This window comes from Chiloscyllium punctatum, chromosome 23, assembly GCF_047496795.1.
Source record: "Chiloscyllium punctatum isolate Juve2018m chromosome 23, sChiPun1.3, whole genome shotgun sequence".
In the NCBI taxonomy this organism is placed as follows: domain Eukaryota; kingdom Metazoa; phylum Chordata; class Chondrichthyes; order Orectolobiformes; family Hemiscylliidae; genus Chiloscyllium; species Chiloscyllium punctatum.
In genome coordinates, this window is record NC_092761.1 from 69,971,229 (window position 1) to 69,996,025 (window position 24,797).

At 38.8% G+C, this 24,797-nt stretch overlaps 1 protein-coding gene across 1 annotated transcript in view; it reads left to right on the plus strand.

The window, feature by feature from the left end:
- Positions 1-24,797, plus strand: part of LOC140493956 (uncharacterized) — a 145,597-nt gene that overhangs the window by 117,653 nt on the left and 3,147 nt on the right. The window contains exons 51-59 of the mRNA XM_072592908.1: positions 1,169-1,341; positions 1,741-1,831; positions 4,540-4,686; positions 5,967-6,305; positions 12,335-12,474; positions 15,530-15,648; positions 17,742-17,866; positions 21,489-21,532; positions 24,119-24,256. Coding sequence (XP_072449009.1) covers positions 1,169-1,341; positions 1,741-1,831; positions 4,540-4,686; positions 5,967-6,305; positions 12,335-12,474; positions 15,530-15,648; positions 17,742-17,866; positions 21,489-21,532; positions 24,119-24,256 — 1,316 coding nt within the window. The remainder of the gene's footprint in view (positions 1-1,168; positions 1,342-1,740; positions 1,832-4,539; positions 4,687-5,966; positions 6,306-12,334; positions 12,475-15,529; positions 15,649-17,741; positions 17,867-21,488; positions 21,533-24,118; positions 24,257-24,797) is intronic.

The window sequence follows — 24,797 nt, forward strand, 5'->3', positions numbered from 1 at the left end:
CAAGGGGGCTTTGACTGCACTTCCTAAACTCACAGCATCTACCACCTAAAAGGACAAAGGCAGCAGATATATGGTGGAACCACTAGCTGCATTTTCTCCTCCAAGACACACATCATTCTGATTTGGAACTGTATCAGCTTTCCTTCACCACGAATAGGAAGTCACTAACAACAGTGTTGGTGTACCCACTGGTGGTAGTGGATTGCAGTAGTTCAGGAAGGCAGTTCATTACCACAAGGACATTTAGGAGTGGGTGACAGATGCTCGCCTTGCCCACATTAAGGAAATAATTTCAAAAATCATACATTGTGGCTATTAAGTTGATTTACATTCAGTCTCCATCCCAGACAAGATGAGTGCACAGCATTTTCCTGTTTATCAAACTATTTTCTATGTAGTATTCTAAGATCATTTTGAAGATTCTTCTTGGTGAAGTATCCTATCTTCAGCCTTGCATTGAGCTAATGGCAGATTCAAACTTACTAACAAAATTCGAGGTTGACCTATTGGTCAAAAGTTGTGAAGCTGAATTCTGCCATCTTGACAATGTGAAGAATCACTAACTAAGGGCTCTTATGACACAATGGATGGTCCCTCCCTCTGGACCATAAGGTCTGAGCATCTGCTCCTTGTGTACATTTAAAACTGAGAACATTAAATTCTTCATCGGGAGGGAATCAAGATTATTGGGAGAAGGTGGATGTGAAGAATGTTGAATCAACCATGATCCTACTAAATGGCAGAGCAGGCTTGAGGGACCAAATAGCCTATTCCTATTATTATTTCTCATGGTCAAAAATGATAGTTAACATTTGATCATCGTGGAAATAATTGTTTGGTAGTTACTATACCATAATATGACATGATTATCTGATACTGAAAGAAAGGTGATACATATTACAATCTAATAGAAACAGTATTTGCCATTGAAGACCTTTGGAAATGAAGAGAACAGTGTGAATAACAAGATGTTTACTAGAGAAATGCCAATCCCTCATATGCAATAAAACTGTACAACTCCATAGTAATCAACTTTATTGTGCAGTGTTGCTCACACCATAATTTTGCAAAATATTGGACCGAAGGGTCTGTTTCCATGTTATACAAATGTATGGCTATGATTATAAGTTATTTCAATTTTTTTTTCAAAATTCTTTTTCTTATTTAGGAAACCAGTCTAGCCAGCATCTTGAGGAACTTTTCAATAAGCTAAATGTCTTGGTTCATAAAATCAATTCTGGACACATCACCATCTCCAAAGAAATGATTGCGAGAGCTCAAAGATTGTATATGTTTTCAGATGGAGTGACAGTATCAGCTCAAACCAACACAGAACAGGAGGTAAAAGTTAGATAAGGAGTGCAGTTTTGTATTGAATAAGAGTTCTATGGAGAAGTAGTTTTGCCCACTCACTTAACATTTCAGAAATTTGTCATGCAAATTCCCAATAAATCAACACAAAAGGTAGCAATAGTCCACAGAATAAGCCACTCTCTGTCATGGAGCACAAGAAAACAGCAGAGTCGTGCATTATGATGAGTGTAATAGTTGAACATGTTAAAGCTTGCAGCACGTAATGTAAGAAAAAGAAATCACATATAGTGGGACAACTATCAAAATTATCATCTACTCTTCTCCAGTTGTGAAGGACAGGCACCTCAAATAATGCTAAATAATTATCCTTTTTTGCACGAGAATCTCATTTTAGCCAGGACACCTAAAGTAAATTTCATTCTGTAGGAAACAAATCCTGTTGAACAATTTGCTGTCGACAGTGCAGACGTTTCAGGCAATGTGGAGAAGCTGGGAACAACCTTGCCTCCAGTGAAAGGTGAGTCTGAAATCAGTGTTCACTGTTATTGAAGAGTAAATCATACAGCAACATCTGATGCCTGCACATAATCAATTCAATTCAGAAAGCAAAGTGTCACAGTCAGAATTGCCCAAGCTTTCCTATCATATTCGTATTTCATGAAGAACCTAAGCATTTATTCAGGTTTAGATTATGATTGAAATTGTTCTTTGTAGTTCCATTGTTTTATTCTGAAAGCTGGTGGAGTTCCTTTCTCTTCACAAAAGCACCTGGTCACTCGATATCCAACAGGTGGCCATGAGTGACTGATTGGGTGATGTCTTATAGGGAGTGCCCATTAGGGTCATCGTGGCCAAACTCAGCCTTGCTTCAGCCTCATGTTCTCACATAAATGCACCTAGAGCTGGCCAGCATGTATCAGTCATGTGTCGAAATCTTGCTTTCTCCTTAGATCTGAAGCTCTGAAGTGAACTGCAGTGCACTTACTGCCAGCCCAGCAGGAGTTAATGGTTGAGACCAAGCTTAAACTCTTCTTAATCCTTGCTGAATCCTTTACCAACTGAGCCATTGCAGAAGCTTTATGTTAGTTTTTGAATAAGTTTGCTGATTTATTGGAGGCGCATATATTTTGCAAAATTAATTTCCAGGTTGTTGGTGTCATCAAAGAAGAATGTTTATTGATGACCCCCTCATGATCCTGACTGCAGTAACTTGGTGAAGTTGTTCATGTATATTATGTAACCATCACACTTCTGGTGAGGCTACGGTAGCAGAAAGTGAGTAACTTCAAAGAAAGTCCAGGGCATTACATGGGACTGTAGTCACATGTAGGGAAGTCCAGGGAATGGTGGACAAGTCCCTTCTCAAAAGGGCATTAAGCTGCCAGTTGTCATTTGATTATTATCCAGTCAATGTTCATGCCATTTTAACTTGTGCCATCCCATGAATGATCGCACTGAATTCATTTTCACAAATTTCCATGGTGGGGTTTTATAGACGCTGGTGGAATCTTCGATTTTGATCTGGTGTCTCACTTCATTGCTGAAAAGGTGACGAGGCAGTAAAGAGAGCAGCAATAAGCTTTCCCCAGGTATCAAATTCCTGTGATGGCATTCCCAGTCAGTGAGGGCTGGTGGCCAGTCAGAGACTGGTAGCTCCTCCACTTGGCAACACCGTAGAGAAGACCATGCCAATTATCAAAAGATAACAAAGATCACAATGATGGGCAAGGGTTGTGTTCAATAGGTGCATTGGTTTCTGGGGTGAAAGAGTTTGAAGGTGGATGGATCTCAGTAGATGTTCCCCTACCATTTGCCCATGCCTTTGATCATGCACAAATGACCCCAATCCCAACTAATAGGCAATATGCACTGATTTGCCAATCAATTGGGCAACTTCCTACTTATTCCACCTGGAGCTGAATTAACTACAACCCAGGTATGAATTGGAAATGAGGCAGCAAGGACCTGCTGAAACAGAATCTAAATCTGGTAAAAAAATATCTCTCTGAGAAAGCTCTGAAGGAATCCTTTCATGCCAACTCATTTTGTCTTCAATTGAAATCCATCAAGACTTTTGAAAATAACTTAAATTTTATACAGTGGCTCAGTGGTTAGCACTGCTGCATCACAGCACCAGGGTCCCAGGTTCGATTCCAGCCTCTGTCGGCTTTCTGTGTGTGTTTCCTTCGGGTGCTCCAGTTTCCTCCCACAATCCAAAGATGTGCAGGTCAGGTGAATTGGCCATGTTAAATTGCCCATAGTGTTATGTGCATTAGTCAGAGGGAAATGGGTCTGGGTGGGTCACTCTTCGGAGGGTCGGTGTGGACTGGTTGGGCCAAAGGGCCTGTTTCCACACAGTAGGGAATCTAATCTAATCTAATCTAGTGATGATGTGGAGATGTCGGTGTTGGACCGGGCGGACAAGGTCAGAAGTCACAAGACACCAGGTTATAGTCCAACAAGTTTGTTTAAAATCACAAGCTTTCGGAGTGTTGTTCCTTCATCAGGTGAAGTGTGATGAAGGAACAGCACTCTGAAAGCTTGTGAATTAAAATAAACTTGTTGGCCTACAATCTGGTGGTGAATGGCTTCTGACTTTACCATAAAGTGAAACATCCCAAGGTGCTCTATATAATTAAATTGGAAAAGTTGAATTTAGGGAATCAATGCCTACCCTCAGCAAAATGTAGACCAATGTGTATTTCACTTTAGAACTTGAATCAGATTTGTACTCTTTGTAAGCCTTAACAACTGCTTTTGTTTTTAATCTGAATGATATTTCATTCATCAACAAAAGTAGGTACATTTGACGAGTGTTTGTATTCCAATATGCTCTGTAATTAAGTTTAATAAACTCTTCATTTATCTCCTTCAGTCAACTACCCAACAAATGACCAAAGCCTTATAGAGTGCAGACTTAACCACTTCCCCAGAATGGTAAAAACAGAAAGCCATACAACCGTCTTTTTAATCCCTTGTAATATGTTGTTGATTATTACTCTGAAGAAAAAGAAGAGGAGGTGGAAATTTATTTCCATTGTCATTCTTCAATTTTGATTTCCTTCCCTGAATCCACACAATTGGAATTTTGAATAGTCTGTTCCGTGATTGAACCACCAGGGGGTGCAACTAAACACCAAAGGGAATAGTTCTTCCAGTGTAGATTATAAGCAATGTGAATTGTACATTATAGAGCTATATTTACAAATGTTCTTTTTTTGACAGAAGACCTGTCAGTGCATGATTCATTCACTGAATCAATCTTTCCCTATGATGAGGGTTTAACTGAGATTCTTGTTTCCTCGTCACTTCTGAAAAAATTAGAAGAACTTAAACAAGCACTCGTAAAAAAACACTGTGCCCTCAAAACAGGTATGAATAAGAGTTGCTAAAACACATACTGTCAAGATTTTCTGCTCCAAAAATACCATATTCAGCACTTAATATTGGAATAACACCAGCTATTATAAATTTAGTTGTTTGATAGTACAGAACTTGATTATTAGATAAAAACAATGACTGCAGATGCTGGAAACCAGATTCTGGATTAGTGGTGCTGGAAGAGCACAGCAGTTCAGGCAGCATCCAAGGAGAACTTGATTATTGCTGAGAAAAAAACATAACTTGTCAAAGCTTTTCTTCCTGTATTATCAGGTCAATTTGCAAGAACACCTACCTAAAGGGAAAACAGCATTCATATTGTGTAGAAAGATAGTGCCAATTGGCTGGGCTTTACCCTGGAGACTGTACTAGTTTAGACAATAACTAACAGTTAACTGCTAAGCATTGTATAAATTTTAAATTTAGATCAGGCAGATTGACTCAGATTGGTCAAGACATTGTCTTTTAAAAAGAACCAGAGAGTAGCTGTCAATTTTTTTAAAAAACTGATATCTGGCACTGTGCTTGTTCATGTAATTTTCTGTCTGCAAAGAACAGGGCAGCATGTTTTAACATTGGTAGCACTTGTGCATGGAAGGGATATATCAGTCCAACCGATCTTGACGTCTTGGCCTTATAATCATAACTTCCATCAGTCCCACCTGCACCAGGCCAGAGGCTCTTCCAGGCCCATGGATGGGAACTGCAAATTTCAGGCACAAGGTGATCAGTAGGGCATGATGCACATATTTATACAGAGATGTGCCATTCTGAAAAGACAATGTTAACATCAAGTCACTGCAACAGGACAGTGAGATCTGAACTTATTTTAACTGAGCTTCCTACCAACTTTCAGTAAAGTGGCAGGGTTCAAGTCCAAGACCACTAACTTTAAAAATAGTTGTTATTTCTTTGGACTGGAATGAGAATGAAACTAAAATTTACCCAACACTGAAAGTTGTATCCATTGTTGGGAGGAAGTTCTGCATCTGAGAAAAGAAACTAGGACCAGTCTCCTAGGACAATGTCAACTGTGTCGTAAGACTCTCATCATGATCCAGTGAGTAACTCAACCATACAGACTGTGAAGATGTGGGGTTCATTCATTATCTATGCTGAATGAACTTATCTTGGTTAGATAGCAGTAGCACAATCTCTAGGGATGAACAAAGTTAGGATTGAGAAATATGCATAGTTTTACTTGATTATTCTCTCACACACAAATTATTTTAAATTCTTAATTATATTCATTAATGTCTATTTCATTATAGAAAGCTGTGATGTTAATCCTTTGGATCCCATTCCATGGAGCAATCAAAACCTGATTCCAGCTGACCTGGGCAGTCTGCCCCCACACCACTTTGTGATCTATAGATTTGGGTGTTACATTGTCCACCTGCTCTGCAGTAGCTGCAGTCACTCTCCTGTTACCCTCCTACTGGCAGACAACATTCGCACTGAAGTAAGGGCCCCCTGCCAGAATATTTTATACAAGAATAGTTTTTACTATGACGCCAACAACAGGATATTGTATATCAAGACAACCTGGCTCAACAACGCAGGAGGATTTATAGTCAGCATTCTTCACACAATGGCACATATTAAAGCTGGTAAGTGTACAAGCTACTACACTTTACTGTTATACAAATATCAATATAACTGGTCATATGTATCTCTATGGGAAGGACATTTGGTCTATCCCATATTCAGGACTACGTGGTATATCGTAGAAGTTCATTGACTTTGGTGTAAGATTTTGTGGTTATTGGTAAGGTTGATGTGTCTGCCCACTGCTCACAGGACTGAAAAATCTGTAATCTTATGGTTAGACTCTTATGGAGCGAGATTTTCAACTTCTTGCTGCAGCATGGGCCTCTCACAGAGTGCAAGTGTGAAATTGTTTCCAAATTGCCCAACAAACCTCACCCAAACCAGCTAAAACCTCAAATAAAAATTTTAAAACTTTTTTTAATATATATATATAACTTTGTTAAAGTCACTTCAGTCTTTTTTTTAAAAACAGAATCAGATAAGTAAAGTCTATTTAGGATGTGTGGTAAGTTTTGCTACAAGTGGAAAGTGACCATTAACAAATGAAATGCAATATTTGAAACATCAGCACATACCTCCTGAAAATTCTCATTTGCTGCAGTTGTTTTATGTGCTTCCTAATCGATTATCTATTGATCTGAGCAGGCTTTGTGCCTGATAATACCAGATCCAAAGAAGACAGCAAAGAAGTCTGCTTTAGTAGTGACAACAACACATAATGAGCCAATGAGCCATTGTTCCTTGCCACTTTCTAAAAACAGTTGGGGAGAGCAGCAGAGGCAGTTTTAGAGCATGCTATTGTATTGTAGCTTCTGGTTTTCACCACTAGCATGCATACCAGCTGTTACAGTGCTAATGTGACCCTCAAAAGTGGCAAATGCATTATTAACTTTGATCACTGTTGCAATCACAAAATCAAGCCCTGCATAAACACCAGTAACAGGCAGTGAACTATACAATCATTGTTTGGTAGGACAGAACTTGAGTAGTGCTGAAAAAAGAGACATTTTATCAAAGGTTTTCATCCGAACATTTTGCAACAATACTGATTCAAGGGGAAAATCAACATTTATACTGTATATGAAGAATGTGGTAATTGGTTGTCGAGTGGCTCTGGATGAGGTGTTTCCATGGTGACTGCAACCATTAATGCTGATTGACAGTGAATAGCCAGGCTTTATTATATTTTCAACAAGGCAGCACTGAGAAATGAGCCAGCAAATGGCTAGCACGTGTTTTGTCGAGTTGAAACTGGCTCAGTGAATGTAGCTATTCCTTCTGTCTGCAAAACACGTGGCACTGTATATTAATATGTGGCTTTGAGTACACACAAGTGTGATACAGCAAGGCCTCAAAGCTAACATGGACATGCATATGGTAAATCCAACAAAGAGACTAGAATATTGATTCTTAACATACGAGACTATATCAAAAAAAAATGTGTGCCATCCTCAGTGACAAATCCAAATTTGCATCAACTGTTGTTTTGAATGAAATGGACTTGAAACATTAACTTTGCTGCCAGACCTGCTGAGTTTCTTCAGCATTTTCAGATTTCCAGCATCTCCCACGTATTTGTTCATCTGTATTCTTTGGGCCTGCTGCTCGCCATGGCCAGACAGCCTTACTATAAAGCAAACTTTTTTTAAAAATGAGCATTTGCTGCATGTGAGCACTGAGCGGCTGGGTGAGATTTATGATAAGGTTCACTGCTCTATGTGGCCATGTATGTACAGATTGCTCCAAACACACAAAAGTCTTGTCTCTTTACATCCGCTCTTATCTATGATGGGTTCTTCACAACATGAACTGGCCAAATCAAGAAATAGGAAATCAAGCAGCAGTGTACAGAACAAAGAATGCAATTTGTCCTAACTTTGTATAATTTATTTCGTTTTTATAATTTATGTAATTAAAATGGTCCTGGCTCATGGGAAATTATTCACATTTTACTGTATTTTCATAAATACATGTAACAATTTATTACTATTACTATTAAATGGTAAAGTGAATTGCTGCAATCAGTTTTGAAAAAGTTCTGCATTTTCATAATGAAGCATTCCTGCATGTTTGTGAAGAAAATACAGGATTTGCATATAATTGGCTACGCAGCATCATCCATGTGTTCAGTTGACATTGCGAGCTTTATCATCAATGTATCACTCCATTACCTAGATATGTAATTATCCACAAAAGGCAGGGCAAATCTAACTTGACAATTACCACACCACCAGTGATATAAAGGGTACAGTTTAGTACTATCTGTGGCACTTGCTCAGCCATAAGCTGCTAATTGATCCTTAGTTCAGTTTCTGCCACATCCACCAAGCTCCTGAACTCAGTTCAGCTTTGGTCCAAACATAGACAAAAGAGCAGAATCCAAGAGGTGAGATGAAAGTGACTATCCTTAACATCAAGGTGCCATTTGAGCAAATGTGAGAAAAGGGAAGCTAGGCAAAATTAGAATAATTATGAAATGGAGGTTCACTCTCTACTGTTTGGAATCATCCCTAACATGAAGGACGGAAGGACGGTTATTGGAGATCAGTCATAGCCTCAGCACATCACTGAGTTCCTCATGATAATGTCCTAGACCCAACCACCTTCATCTACTTTGTTAATGATGTTTACTTCCATCAAGAGATCATAGATTGGGATGTATGCTGGTTCAGCACAATTTATGACTCTTCAGATACTGAACCAGTCTGTGCTTATATGCAGCACAACTAAGACAACATTTAGCTTAGGCTCATAAATGGGAAGTAACATTCATGCCACACAAGTGCCAAACAATGACTGTCTTTGACAACAGAGAATTGACACATCTCTCATTAACATCTAAAGGCCATTCCATCACTGAATTTCCAACAATCAACAATCTGATGTTATCTTTCACCAGATACTGAACAGAACCAGCCACATAAATGCTGAGATTTCAAAACCAGGTCAGAGGTTAGGAAGTCTGCAATCAGTAACTCGTCTCCTAACTCCCAAAGCCAGTCCACCATTGTTAAGGTACATGTCAGGGATGTGAGAGAATCATTTCCACTTGTTTTGCTGAGTGCAGCTCCAATAACACAGAAAACCTTGACACCAGCTTGGTTGGCAGCCCATCCATCACACTAATCATTCACTCCCTCTGCAAATAACTAACACACCATCTGCAAGATGCACTGCAGCAGCTCATTAAGATTCCTTCAACAGAGCCATCCAAGGTCCTACCTCAACATCTAAACAAAGACATCAAATCCACAAATATCACCAAATGAGGGATACCCTCTGTGAGAAACGAAGCTCACTCACTTCAATAATTTTAGTCCGAGACAAGATCGGAATCAGTAGTGTCATTTATTTCGCTCTTGCAAGAGGGGTGTGGTGTCTACTGTGTACAAATGCAGTCACACACTGAATTCAACTAGTACACAATATTTATGTAATTTATTTCCCTTCTCTCCTCCCATTGCTCCTCCCCTGTTTACATTTCCCACTTCTCTAAGACCGGCGCCCATTACTCTTGTTTATCTCTTGCCTTATCCGGCCTTGTCTGTGACAAAATGCTTATTTCTGGCCTCACAAGGCCATTTGAACACATCCTGCTGTAGGTCATTGTTAGGTATATCCTTCTTCACTACCATTTGTTTCCCTTACTTGTTATGACCTCATGACTTCTTGATTGTGGTTTGTTCATGTTTTTTCAGAAGCAGGAAAGAGATGCTTATAACTACTGTTTGTACAGGCATATCTAGCTTAACCATCTCCCCTCACAGCACCTTATCTATTTGTCTGTGACATCTACCATTGTTTGCAGGCACATTTCATTCTTGTATGCACATTTTAGATAATACAAAAACAGTTAATGTACTTCCTTCACATAGTTTTCATTCTTGTTGACTCAGCTCTTGGCTGAAACAATTATACACTGGTGTGAGTTCATCTACCTTGCATAAACAATTATGATTGCAGAAGTAACACTACTTTACATATATCCCACACCCTCCAAGCTACGCACTATCCTGGCTTGAAACTGTATAGCCATTCCTTCATTATCACTGGGTCAAAATCCTGGATCCCCTGTCCTGGTAGTGCCTATGTCAACCCCCACCCTGAACTGCAACAGTTCAAAAGGAGATCTCACCATTTCCTTCTCAGAGGCAATAAATCTTGGCTTAGCCAGTGATGCCTACATCTTATGCAGTAATATTAAAAAAAATCAAATAAGTGAACATTATTTTGGATGTAAATGTGACGATCCTGAACTGCTTAAATAATTAGTAAATTACAATTGTAAAAAAAACACAACGATTGAAAGTCAGGGTTTGGTTTGTATGAGGGTCTATTTTATTTGAAGTGCAAGATATATATTTCAGCCACTATTTACATAAATGTGATGTGTTTATAAATTAATGATAATTTGGTGCTGTATTAATCAGGAATAATGCATTATTCTTTGTGTAACTTCAGGCTAAAACACTCATTCTAATCATGTATTTCATTTGATAAATATACAAAATATGAAAGACAGTTTTAACATAGGCTAATTTCTTTCATCTTCACTCAGGCTCACTTTGAAGTTAGACTGCTTTGACCCATGATGTAAAAGTGTGATAACAAGGGAATTAAAGAAGTTGCCATAACCATAATGTACTTCCTATGAGCAAACTTGAGGTTAATCACAAATAAAAGTATAGAATTGATAGTTTGTGTGGGAAGACCAGTATTGCTCTGTGGTTGAAAGAAATGAAAAAGATGCATTATGTAAAATGGTACTGATACATTATTGTTAAGCTTGGGCTTCAAAGCCTCGAAATTGTAGCAAGAAGAAATGATTTGACAGAAACTCTAGTTGTGCAGTTCTGAGGTTAAAAGAGCAATCAAGTAGAAGTGATTGAGATGAATGATAAATTTAGGAATGAAATGAAAGCATTTCGGCAGGTGTCTTTAAATTATGCAAACAGGAGGAACATTTATAGGAATCCTGTTCATGTTGTTGAAATAAAGGAAGTCTCAAAAACCTTCACTGGAGAGCTAAGCAAGCAATCACCCATCAAACTGTGATGTTTTTCTTCTATCCTAACCACGATTATGTGAGAGATTAGAGAAGTTACCCATGAGATATCAGAATAAAATTTAAGTCTCAAGCTGACTGTTTTAAGAAAGTTAAGCGTTCTTAAAGAAAAATATGCTGCTTGACACAAAAAAAAATTGAACTTCTTAGACATTTCTATAGCAATGGAAAGTAAGTAGGAGTTCCCTTTGAGATCAGATTCAATAGCAAGGCCAGCAGTGTTAGATGGAGAAAGACTAAGCATTGAGACAGCAACATTGATTGACAAGAAGACATAATGTTTTGGAAAGATTGGAAGAAGCAAAGCTTTTATTGAAATTGAAGGGCATGTATAGAGCAAGACATAGTGCTTTGTCCATTGAATTGTTAGAGGAGCAGAGTGCAAAAACTGTGTGTGTAATCTGAAAAAAGTTGAGTGATCCAAGTCCATCATGCTCCAATGAATGGAACGGATTATAACCCATTAGGGAAATGGAGGGAATACAGTAAAATGCAGTGAGGAAACAGAAATTAGAAGTTTTTTATTTAATTGGTTATATGATCAAAGGCTTTAAGTTAGAATCCTGCATGAAAGTAGACAATGTAGACAAAAGTACTGACTTGTCTGCTTATTCGCTATGTAGTATAAGGCAATACCAGTAAGGTCTTGCAACAAAACTACAAAAAAGGAGCGATCAACGTATGTAACGTACTTCCATACTTACTATTTTGCATATTTTTCAAATGAAACATTGTTTGGAATGTGAGCCTTAGCAGGTAGTTACACAAAGAACAGCAATTACTCCTGAGTAATTCTGCACCACAGTCCTTATTTAAGAAAGTCGTTAATGCCACTAGCACAGAAGGCAAAGCAGTTGATATGTCAAGCAATCTTGCACTATTGTTATGAATATAATACTTATAATGTTAGCAGATTAAAATGTGAACTGCATGCTTATGCAGTATTAAACTGGCATAAACATATTAAGTTTTTTTTGCAAATAACTGGCAGATGTTCTTTTATTAAATTCTCTCTATCTTTAGGAACCCAAATAAATGATAATCATCACATCTTCACTGAGGAGTTTGAGCGTGCTGTTGCTGCTGTAGGCACCACTCTGTTCTTAATGTGCTGTGACACCACTGATAATGGGACAGATGACAGCAAAGATACAAAAATATTGGTAACAACTCATGGAATGTCTAGCCTGTAGTGATATGGTCATTGGAATCTGGTAAAGTAAAATTTTGCTGGTAGTTCCATTCGGGTCTGAAATGATTAGACTTCCTGGAGTAGCATTTCTGCTTTAACTGCAAACAGGATTAAATTGTAGGAAAAGCTCAACAGGTCTTAAAGCATCTCTAAAGAGAAATTAGAATTAATGTTTCAGGTGCAGTGACCCTTTCTCAACCAGACCCGAAACATTAACTCTGGTTTCTCTTCACAGATGCTGTCAGACCTGCTGAGCTTTTCCAGCAATGTCAGTTTCTGTTGCTGATCTACACTATCTTTTGGTTCTTTTGGTTTATATTTAGGGACAGATTGGGATTTTTTTCACCCATATTTATTTGCATAATTACAATTAGAAAAACCTCTATGAATGAACACAATTGAATATCATAATAAAACATATTTGTAAACAAATCTCATTCAAGAGTGGTAATGTTAGAAAGTGTCTCATCACAGCTGAAAATAGGTTTATCACAAAAATAATAGCATTTTTAATCAGTGCTCAATTTTTCAGCTTTGAGAAACCTGATTTAAAATCATTGAATCTGAGATAAAATCTACACTGAGCCATGTGCTAGTTTAATTGGGGTATGCAAACATTTTTACAAAATTAAATACTTTACTATTTAGAAACTTTAAAGCTATTCCCTAATAGAAAAACAGTTCCAGCTTAATTAGCAGAGCTTCCTTGAAGAATTGCAAATAGACTCAATCTTCTTTACATCATGCAAAAGGTTGTGAAAACTCAGTGCATTCATGAATACAATGCATAAATCAGGAGAGAGGAATTGCCAGATGTCCATTTGCTATCCCATTTTACACTGTCACATCATGAAAATCTACTCCAACTATATCACAATACTGAATATTGTCATTTTCTTTCAAGAAATTTATTGATCCATTTTTATTAAGAACAGCTACCACTATTGTTCAGTCATCATTTTCAACTGAAGATAATGTCTTCTGCTAATAGAGGACTCACTATTTTTATAGCTCTCTCTCTCTCTCTCTCTCTCTCACACACACACATACTCTCTCTCTCACACACACACACACACACAGACACACACACTCTCTCATACACACACACACACACACACACACACACCTGTTTAACTCAACTAGTTTGAATAAGCTTGGCTGTGTGTTTATTTCTCAATTGTCCATAAATCAAGAAATCTACCACTTACATAGCTCCTCCTAAATTTGCAATTTTCAGTTTCAATTGAGAGTGACTGTTGCCTAAGGTGATGGTTCTGAAGGATGATTGTTCATGTTATGTTTACTCCATACATTCTACAGATGTCATTGTCTGTGGGTGGAAATGAAGAGTTCTAGCTAGTAAGGGAACCGATGCATCTGTGCAAACTCTGTCAGGACCTAGTATGATGGACCAAATGTATTTGTACTGTTGCAATAAACATCCTTGTTATCTAAGACTAGCTATTCTCTAGATGCTGCACAGTGGTGTATTCTCTAGGTGCTGCATAGTGGTGTATCCTCTACCAATAATGATTAGGTAGGCCCAAGACAAAGGAGGGTTGGTGGCAGTGCACAATCTCACATCCCAAACCCAAAGTCACATATCACATCCTGGTATTGGAAGAAAATGCCACAAGTACCAGGAGTAGTCATCTGGGAAAATACTGTGATGTTTTAGTCTGTATTGGTCTTTACTTCTGAAGTTATTTCTCAATACCTCACTAGAATTACCCATTTCATGAATTCTTAATTAATTTTTCAAAGCTATTATATATAATTTGCAGAATAAATTTGTTACTCTATTATAAATGTTAAAGCACAGAGCACAAGTAGTTGGTCTATTTAGTTTAGTTTGTTCCTCTAATTTATAACCGGCATAAAGTAAAAAATTGTGTAACTATAAAAAACAACTGTTTTAGACTTTTTTTTTACCACAATAGATCACTTTGTGTCATAGCATCCATAATGCATTAAAACCATCTCCCTTTCCTACTTTTTATTTCATTGTCACAGCAGTGGCTCAATGTACTTGTGTTGGTTTCTTTGTTGAGCTGAGAACTAAGTGTGAATTAAGGATGACCAGTAACTGAGAGAAGGTTGTTAGCAAAGAATGTCTAGACTACTCTTCTATAACTTGTTTTAATGCATTTTTATGAACTAATATTTCTATCCTAACTGTGATCTCTGGAGTCCAACCAATTCAATTTCAAGCATCTCCAATTTAAATGCTGATGATTGCTGAACCATATCTGATGGGTTATATATCTCTGCAATAAAAAAAGTCATCCTCATCGTTTTCTTAAATTGAAGCTATAATTTCCACACTAACACTTCACATTATTGATGGCTGATTTTCATATATTTTACAATATTATTTGCATGTTGTTTTTTACTCGTAACATGTATTCAGAAAATAAATCTCAAATCTTTCATTTCATCCATTCCTTTCTAATTTAACTTATTGGCTTTTACTTTATCTTTTTTCATTCTTTCCAATGAAGAAACAAAATTGATTCCACTGCTCATTATTAGCACAAATTTGCGTTCAGCCATAAAATTACCATAGTTCCTTTGGCTGTAACCTACTGCAATCTGTTTGTACATTCAAGGATTCCTTTAGAATTAGACAAAGTTAAAAATCACATGACGCAGGTTATAGTCTAGCAGGTTTATTTGAAATTACAAGCAATCAGAGCTCCTTCGGTCTGGTAGTTAGGTGCAGTATTCTAATTGTTATTTCAGTGAAAACATGGTTGTTCCTCACTGCATTTGTGATTAGCTGCAATATGTCAGCCACACTCCCATTTTCAAGATTTTTCACTTGTACTTTTTGTTAGAGACCCCTCTTGCTGCTACAGAATAATGCACATTGTCTTGCCTTTACCAACATGTGAAGCCAATTAACTGTTCCCAGCTAGATGTTCCACTTTCTTATGTGTGATAACTGCTGCCTCCTCACACTTCATCACTTAACCTTGTTAAGTCACTGTTTGAATGTGAATTCTGGTGCTGTTTCCATTTTACAGGATTCTGAAAACCGAAACAAAGATAAACAACTACCTTATGTTCAGTCAATTTTTGAGGATCTTATCCACATCAAAGTACCACCTGAAACAAAATTTACTGAAGAAATCCTAAAGGAAAGGTAGGTATCTTCCCACAAGACATTACATGTAGTAACGTGGTGCTCTCTACTTTGAAGCACTGACTAATAGTCAACCACCAAATGCTAATATCTTTATAATTCCACTTTCCAAAATCTATTGAACAGTTTAGTTTCCCTGTAAAAATATTAAAATTGCAAATTCAGTTCATTTTAATGAAACATAATCCAATAATGTGCAGGGACTTATTTAAATGTTGTAAACAGCATGACCATTCAATGGCGGCAAGCTCCAACTCAAGACTTTGGCGATGGGTTAAAAATTTTCATGCCCTTATCCAACCTTTCCGTGTTGACCCATTTACAGAACATGGCTAGCCAAATTTGCAAAAACCATAATAAGAAAAAAAAATGAATGACGGTGTGCATACCAATAAGTCATGGACAGAAATTTGTTGCCAAGATTTCAGCTGGCATCACCACTTCTTTCCTCACTCTATAAAGGCCAGTTTATCATCACAGAAGCTGAGTCCAGCCTAGAATCCAACACTGATCTGGTGCTTAAATCATATTCAATAATGTATTTATTTTCATTAAATAGGTTGTGTAAGTATAAGCCCGTATATGTTTTGCACCTTGTTGACAACACTACATTTGTTGATATGTGTAAAATATATTTCAAAAAGAGCAGGATATGCCCACCAATTCATTTGCAAATGTTATGTTTTAATATTTCAAGCAGCACTCGACATGGAATAATTTTCTTCAACTAAACATAGACGTAGAGTCATACCTAGGACCAATTTTAAAATTAAGATAAATTGGCTGTTAAATAATTGTGTTTGTAGCCTAGTTTGTGTTTGAAGATCCAGAATGTAAAAGAAAATAAGACAGACAATAAAATCAAAATACAATCTCCCTAATGTTATATTGCTAGAGAATTGGGAGAGACAGTCTGAAATGGAATCGTTGTTTGTGTTCTTTCTGCACAGTACTGAATATATCTTCTGGTGCTGTAGTTAATCAATCTGTTCTCACATTTGAAAGTGGTTAAAAACAATCTTTAGAATTTTATCCACAATGCCAATGAGCTGCCTTTGGCTTGTAGTGGGTTAGCATCACAAATCATTGATTCTGAATATAAATATAAACTAGAGATTATCCTAAAACTAAATGTTTCCAAATAATCAAACTTGCAAATAACATTTCACAGAAATTTATTGATGTTTAAAAAAAAACATGGAATTTTATCAATTAGAGAGTCTCACAAGTGACTGGAGTTTTTTTTTGTTGAGGAATTGGCCGCTAAATGTATTTGTCATACAGCAACATGACACAAAATATTGTCGATTTATCTCAAAGTTCCTATCTATAAGATATATAATTTCCTTACAAACGTACCCCTAACTCCCTCTCCTTTTTTACAAAGCACATTAGTACCTACTTTTTGATCAAACTTTTGACTACATGTCCTAATACCTCCTAATGTAGCTATTTGTCAGATTTTGTCTAATATTGCTCCTGTGATGTCTTTGTAATGTTTTACTATTTTACAGGCGGTGCATAAGTTGCTGTTATGTTGCCTTCTGAATATATCAATACCAAGAGTTAACACTTTTGGCCAAGCAGAGAAATAAAACAACTTAAAATCTTCCTATGACAAATTCATTAATAAAAGGATGTTGTGCGCAATAATGATTTGTAAAGAGTTAACGTTGAAGTTGCATTAACCTCAACCCAGTTTAATGATATCACATATTATTTGGGTGGATAATTGGGCAATATTACATGAGATCTCAATGGGTTTAGATTAGACATACCTGACTGCTGATAATTTTACATAATTATGCCTAACTAGTCAATGAAACTTGCCCCATTGCTATCTTACAAGAGGCTACTTTAAAGTTATGTAAGAGAGGTGCCTCTTCTGCTTAAGACTTGCCATGATTTTAACCTCTATCATTGGTAAGTATTAGGCAGGCTGTTTCGACTCAATAGGTGCTTTGGTGACAGCACTATACACCAACTACCCAGAGCTCAACACAAGACAGGCAGCTTTTTAAAATCTAATTTCACTCAGCATAGCTTGCTTTCCTTCACCTTCCCACCATTTAACACAACTTTTTAATTTTCAGACTTAAAAAATACACATTCTTTACACTGCACAGCATGGGACAACAAATCCTGGAGCCTTCAGGAACTTCGAGGAAATTCCCAATACTGGAGGGAAGAACAGCAGCTACAATTCATCTTGAAATGGGTAATTTAAGAGCAGTTGAAACATTTCCATATAACATTTACATTTTTTATGTTATAATCATGTCACCCATGTTCTTATTTAATGTAAAAAAAAAATTCAATATTTACAGAATGTTACAAAAAGAATGGAATGTACCTGTTAGAGACATGAAAAATGAGGACCTCATCATTTTGCTAATCTCCTCACCTCCCCTTTATATGTAGCTCCCCCCACCCCACATCTAGTCCTGAAGAATGGTTACTACCTAAACGTTGACTTCTTCACCTCCTGATGCTGCCTGGCTTGCTACGTTCTTCCAGCCTTCAGTTTGTCTACCTAAGATTCAAGCATCTGCAGTTTGTTTTGACTCCACAGATTATTTGTTTCATTATGTCATTCTCATGCAGTGGCAGCTAATTTGGCATCAAGATCAGTTTGGAAAAAAATTGGGGTTTGAAACTTTTTTTTAACATTTCTCATGAACAATTCTGATTTTGTTACTAGAAATGGACATGAAATAACAACAAGTGAGGACTGCAGATGCTGGAGATCAGAGTCGAGAGTGTGGTGCTGGAAAAGCACAGCAGGTCAGGCAGCATCTGAGGAGCAGGAGAATCGCCGTTTTGGACATAAGCCCTTCATCAGGAATGAGGCTTATCGGTCGGGGCTGAGAGATAAATGGGAGGGCTGGTGTTTGGGGGAGGTAGCTCAGAAAGGGAGGGAGAAGGTGATAGGTCAGATGGGGGAGTGATGGACAGGTCTGGAGGGCAGTGCTAAGTTGGAGGTTTGAGACTCAGATAATGTGGTGGAAGGAGAAATGAAGAAGCTATTGAAATCCACATTTGTCCCATGCGGTTGCAGGGTCCCAAGGTGGAATATGAGGCATTTGTCATCCAGGCATCGGGTGGTAACGGTTTGGCCGTGGAAAAGGCCCAGGATCTGCATGTCGTTGACGCAGTGGGAGGGAGAGTTGAAGTGTTCAGCCATGGGGCAGGTGAGGTTGGTGGGTGTGGGTGCCCCAGAGATATTCTCTGAAATGATCTGCAAGAAGCCGTCCTGTCTCCCCGATGGAGAGGAGACCACACTGGGTGCAACAGATGCAGTGGATGACATTGGCAGAGGTACAGGTAAATTTCTGATGGATGTGGAAGGATCCCTTGGGGCCTTGGACGGAGATGAGGGGAGTGGTGTGGGCGCAGGTTTTGCATTTCCTGCAGTGGCAGGGAAAGGTGCCAGGAATAAGGTGTGGACTGGTGCAGGGTGTAGACCTGACGAGGGAGTCATGGAGGGAATGGTCTTCTCGGAATGCTGATAGGAGTGGGGAGGGAAGATGTCTCGGCTGGTGGGGTCCGTTTAGAAGTGGTGAAAGTGGTTGAGGATGATATATTGTATGCAGAGGTTTGTGGGATGGAAGGTGAGGACCAGAGAGGTTGTCCTTGTTGCGTTGGGAGAGGTGGGGTTCAAGGATGGTGGTGCGTGAAGTGGAGGAGATATGCTGGAGGGCATCGTCAACCATGTGGGAAGGGAAATTGTGATCGTGGGAGAAGGAGGCCACCTGGGACTTTCTGAGGTGGAATTGGTCATCCTCGGAACAGATGTGGAGGCAGAGGAATTGGGAATAAGGGATGGCGTTTTTACAGGAGGTAGGGTGGGACCAGGTATAGTCTAGGTAGCTGTGGAAGTTTGAGGCTTGTGGTACATTACTGTGGTTTTTTGGTCACCAGAGACGGTGATGGAGAGGTCCAGGAAGGGGAGGGAGGTTTCTGAGATGGTCTAAGTGAATTTGATGTTGGGGTAGAAGGTGTTGATAAAGTTGATGAACTGTTCAACCTCCTCGTGGAAGCATGAGGTGGCACCGATACAATCATCGATGTAGCAAGGAACAGGTGGGGGGTAGTGCCGGTGTAATTGCAGAAGATGGACTGTTCCACATATCCGACAAATAGGCAGGCATAGCTGGGTACCATAGTGGTGCCCATGGCTACCCCTTTGATTTGGAGGAAATGGGAGGATTGGAAGGAGAAGTTGTTGAGGGTGAGGACCAGATCAGCCAGGCAGATGAGGGTGTCAGTGGAAGGGTACTGGTTGGACGGCATGGGAGGATGAAATGGAGGGCTTGGAGACCTTCGTCATGGCGGATCAATGTGTACAGGGACTGGATGACCAAGGTGAAGATGAGGTGTTGGGAGCCAGGGAAACAGAAATCTTGGAGGAGGCGAAAGGGCATGGGTGGTGTCACGAACATAAGTGGGGAGTTACTGGACTAAGGGGGACAGGACAGTGTCAAGGGAGGAGGAGATGACTTCGGTGGGCCAAGAGCAGGCTGAGATAATGGGTCAACCAAGGGGAATCTTGGGAAGGAGGTAGAATTGGGCAATGTAGGGCTCATGGACAATGAGGTTGGAGACTGTGGATGGGAGATCCCCAGAGGTGATGAAATTGTGGATGGTCTGGGAGATAATGGTTTGGTGATGGGAGGTGAGGTCGTGGTTGAGGGGCAGTAGGAGGAGGTGTCTGCAAGTTGGCACCTGGCTTCAGCAGTGTAGAGGTGAGTGCACCACACTACTAATGCGCCACCCCCATGTCTGCGAGTTTGATGGTAAGGTTTGGGTTGGAGCGGAGGGAGTGGAGGGCTGCGCACTGTGAGGGCAGGAGGTTGGAGTGGGTGAGGGGGTGGACTGGTTGAGGCGGTTGATGTCACGGCAGCAGTTTGAAATGAAGAGGTCAAGGGCGAGTAACAGGCCAGCATGGGGTGTCCAGGTGGATGGGGTGTGTTGGAGGTAGGAGAAGGGATCCTTGGTGGGTGGGCAGGTGTCTTGGTTAAAAAAGTAGGCACGGAGGCGAAGTTGGCAGAAGAAATGTTCAAGGCTGCAGCATGAGTCGAACTCATTAATCTGAGACCATAGAGGAATACTGCAAACTAAATGTTTGTCCTCCGTGTAAGGGAGCTTGGGGGGGATGGTAAAGATACGGTAGGGATGGGAGCTAGGACCTGGAGTGGAGCTGGAGCTCGAGGTGGGGGCGGAGACAGTAGCTTGAGTGGGCAAGGTTATAGGGTTGTAGTGACATCACAAATGGAACTGAGGCTCACAAAGGGGCTGGAAGTGGGCCTTACGGCTGGGTTAACAGGGACGGAAGTGATGTCACGAGCGGCGAGGGCAGCATTTCAGTTAGGTACTCAGTTGATGGCACTTGCAGTGAAAGTGACGTTGGCGATTGAGGCTTCCCACAGGGCGGAAGTGGCAGCAACTGTGGGGGCAGACGGGGGGGGGGGAGAGGAGTGGTCCGCAGTGTTGGATAAGGGAGCGCGTGGGTGGGAGGCGGAATTGGACAGATTTACAGCCCCATCTCCTGAATGGTGAGTAAACTTAACAGAAAATTCTAAGTCCCAGAGGAACAGCATTGAATCAATTAACTGAATAATCAATTATCCAAACAAGATAGCGCCGCCCATCTCATTTGGATAATCAAAGTTCCTCCTTACTTTAATTTAACGCTGAGTAGTTCTGGAAGCAATTTTCTAGTTTTAGAAGCAGGAGGAAATGGTAATTCTGGATAAGGGTAAACTGCTTCTCTATTTTAAGTACATTGTCAAAAGATCATATCTCTGATTAACCTAAGAAAATTGACTTTCTTACTCTAGATTTTGAAGATAAAGACGAAGGTGTTGCAGAATATAACATGCAGGTATTCCATCATTTAATCTCTCCCATATGCTGAATTATATTGTCTGATGTGAAAGGTAACCTGATACTATGGAAGTGGCATATAAGGTTCGGCACTATATATCTTTCAGTGATCAAACATAATTTCAACCGAGAAGGATGGAACTTAAAAGCAGGAGTTGCCTTTTGGCCCGTCAAGCCTGCTCCACCATTCAATCATGGCTGATCCTCTATCTCAACAGCAAATTTCTGCTTTCCCTTGATACCTTTAGTTTCTAAAAAATAAAGCATTAATTTTTTTTTGAACATACTCCATGACCAAGCCTCAACAGCCTGCTGAGGTAGCACTTTCCACAGATTAAAGAAGTTCATTTGAATTGCATTTCCTGAAACTATTGTCATTGTTGTATTAAAATGATTAAACGAGTTTCCAGAATTACTACAGTAGAAAATAGGTATAAATGGCCATTTGGTAACAACTGCAGAAAATGGATTGAAAGTAAGAATTTGAGTAGAGGCATATCTAGATTTCACTCGAATATATTGATGTATTGTAATTGCCTTCAGTCATTATTGAGTGGCACCAACTGTGCATGTATGGTACAAGTGATTCTGAAAAGGAGATTGCTTATTTGATGTCACATTGTCCATTATTGATGTAGCTATTGTATATAAATTAAGAATTCACAAGTAGCATGAAAATCCTTGCTTGCAAACACAAAAATGATATTAAAGTAGATTTTCAGAATAACCAGTAATTAAATTAAGCAGCATCTTCTTTCTGCCATTGTTCCTGAGAATGTGGTGGAGATAGAGTCAAACATGATTTCAAAACACAGTTGCATTATTATCAGAGGAGAAAAGAAATTACAGGGTGATAAAGGCAGGCAAGTGGTACTAGGTGAATTAATTTTGCAGACAGCATATACAGTTTTGATCTCAGTTTTGGCTTCTTCCTTGCAATGAGTGTTTATCATTACCTCCTCAACTCTCAAACAGTCTTCTTTTCACAAACACACTGTTATGATCCCAGCATATTGTACTACTGAACAAGTCAGATCCCAGAACGAAACCTTACTTGAAAACTCATATGTTTGTTTCAATTTAGTTTGTTAACATGATGCCGAGTCACTGAGACATTTTCACCTGACATTGCAGATTTCCTTTAACAATAGAACATAAATTTATTGATACAAAAGCATTTTAAAAAACTAAACTACCTAAATATCAAAGATTGCTAACATGATATAAAACACAACAAAAATGGCTCCAACCAATTTCATGACAGTATCTGTTTAATTCAAGTCCAGAGAAATTACATCCTAAACTCAACTCTTTAGAATTCAACTCAACTCTTTAGAATTCTACTCAACTGACTCCTTCTGGGTCCTTTTCTGTCATCTGTGGAGAACGTTCAATGAGTCATTTCCAAATTTTCCAATGTGAACTTTTCCACAGACCTGAGAGTTGAAACTTACCCAGTTCTAATAACCTGCAGATTTCTAACTAAAGACTCCTGGTTTGAAAGTTGCACCAAAAAAAAATTCTTCTGCTGACACAACTGGCCCCTGAATGTCCATGATCATTTCCTAAAAGAGAAGCTAACCTAACTTTGAAACTCAATGCTGGTGACTTCTGAATTGAAATTTTAAAAAAATTATTCATCCTAAGATCTGCTGCTTTGGAAACAAAGCTAAGAACTTACAGGCTTAGTCTGCCTGTCAACAGTATAGACATTTTCCCATTAACACCATGGGGTCTCAAGGCACTTTTCTCTGACAAATATTGGATTTAAGTACACTTTCATTATGGCCTCTCTGACATTTCTTTTGAAAGAAAACACTTCACAGAGGAAATTAACATCAACTTACATTTATTTTGAAATCCAAATTCTGAAGACTATAATTAGTATATAAAAATTATGTACTTTTCATTACATTGAACTTTGTTATTTTGTTTCTTTAATCCAATATTACCAAAGCTGAATTTCGCCAAGTAAGTCAGCCTTAATATTCTCCGTGGCTGTGCTTAAAGTTTTGACTCTAGGTCTTGATTGACTAACTGTGCAATAATATTGGGTCCCACAGCAGAAGGAACACATTCCCTCTGGCACTTTGTCTAAGGAAGAAGAAACCCGGCCAAAAATGCAATTTCTGGCCTTAGCCCAGTGACCTTTCTTGGAAATTGGCCACCTTGGCACAATGCCCGAGAGCTGCCGACACTGCTGGATTGTGCAGGAGGATGATTCATTACCCTCAAGGCAGGAAGAGGAAATACATTTAAAATAAAGTCACATTTGAAGTGCATCATTGCCCAACCATGCTAAGCTGCAAAACAAGAAAATCAAATTCATGTGACAAAAGATGTATCCTGTGTGTTTGCGATGTATTCTAAGGGAGCCTAATATTTTTATAACATAATAGTTAGATTTTATAACTTTAATGAAGCAGTATAAAGTCAAGAGATCTTTAAGTATAACTATACACATGGCAAGGCAAACATGTGCGTCAAATTCTCTTCAGCAGTATGCATTTCTATCAGATAATTGTGTCATGAGAACTGAGAAATCTCTGTCTTGCTAAGGTACAATTACATACTTTTATTGTAGACCAGAATTGCAGAACTGGAAGAAGAAATAGATAAAACAAATGAAGCATTTTCTCTTTACACAACCAAGATTGCAGAGGAAAACCAACAACTTGAACATCTGGAGCAGGAGCTAAGAATCCAGGCAAACTTGGCAAAGGTTAGAGAGCCATAAATACAAAATGTTGGACAATTTTTCCCTGACTGTATTTTGTTTCTGTGGAAATCGCTATATAATAATATATATCCAGGTATTTAATTTTGCTCTTTCCAGGAGCATCTGCACAAATTAGAACCGACCCACAGGATTCCTAATGGAATTGGCAGCTGACAGCTGAGTAAGATGTGCACAAAATCCAGTCTTTTTGACTCCTCATAACCAGCGCACTCTCTGCATTGTTTTTAAATTAAATGTGTCAACTAACTAGTCAATTCAGGGTAACAATAACTGTCACAATCTCAAAATACAATAATATTATATGAGCCTAAATTTTAATTTACGTAATATATTTACAAAATTTCTTGTTAAGTATCAAATCAATATAATTTTCTCTGAAATAAATGTACATTATTGTCTTGTCTTTAAGAAAGAGAGATCTATTTCATTAATATTCTTGATTTGGAGATGCCAGGGTTGGACTGGAGGGGGTGTCCAAAGTTAAAAGTCACACAACACCAGGTTATAGTCCAACAGGTTTAAT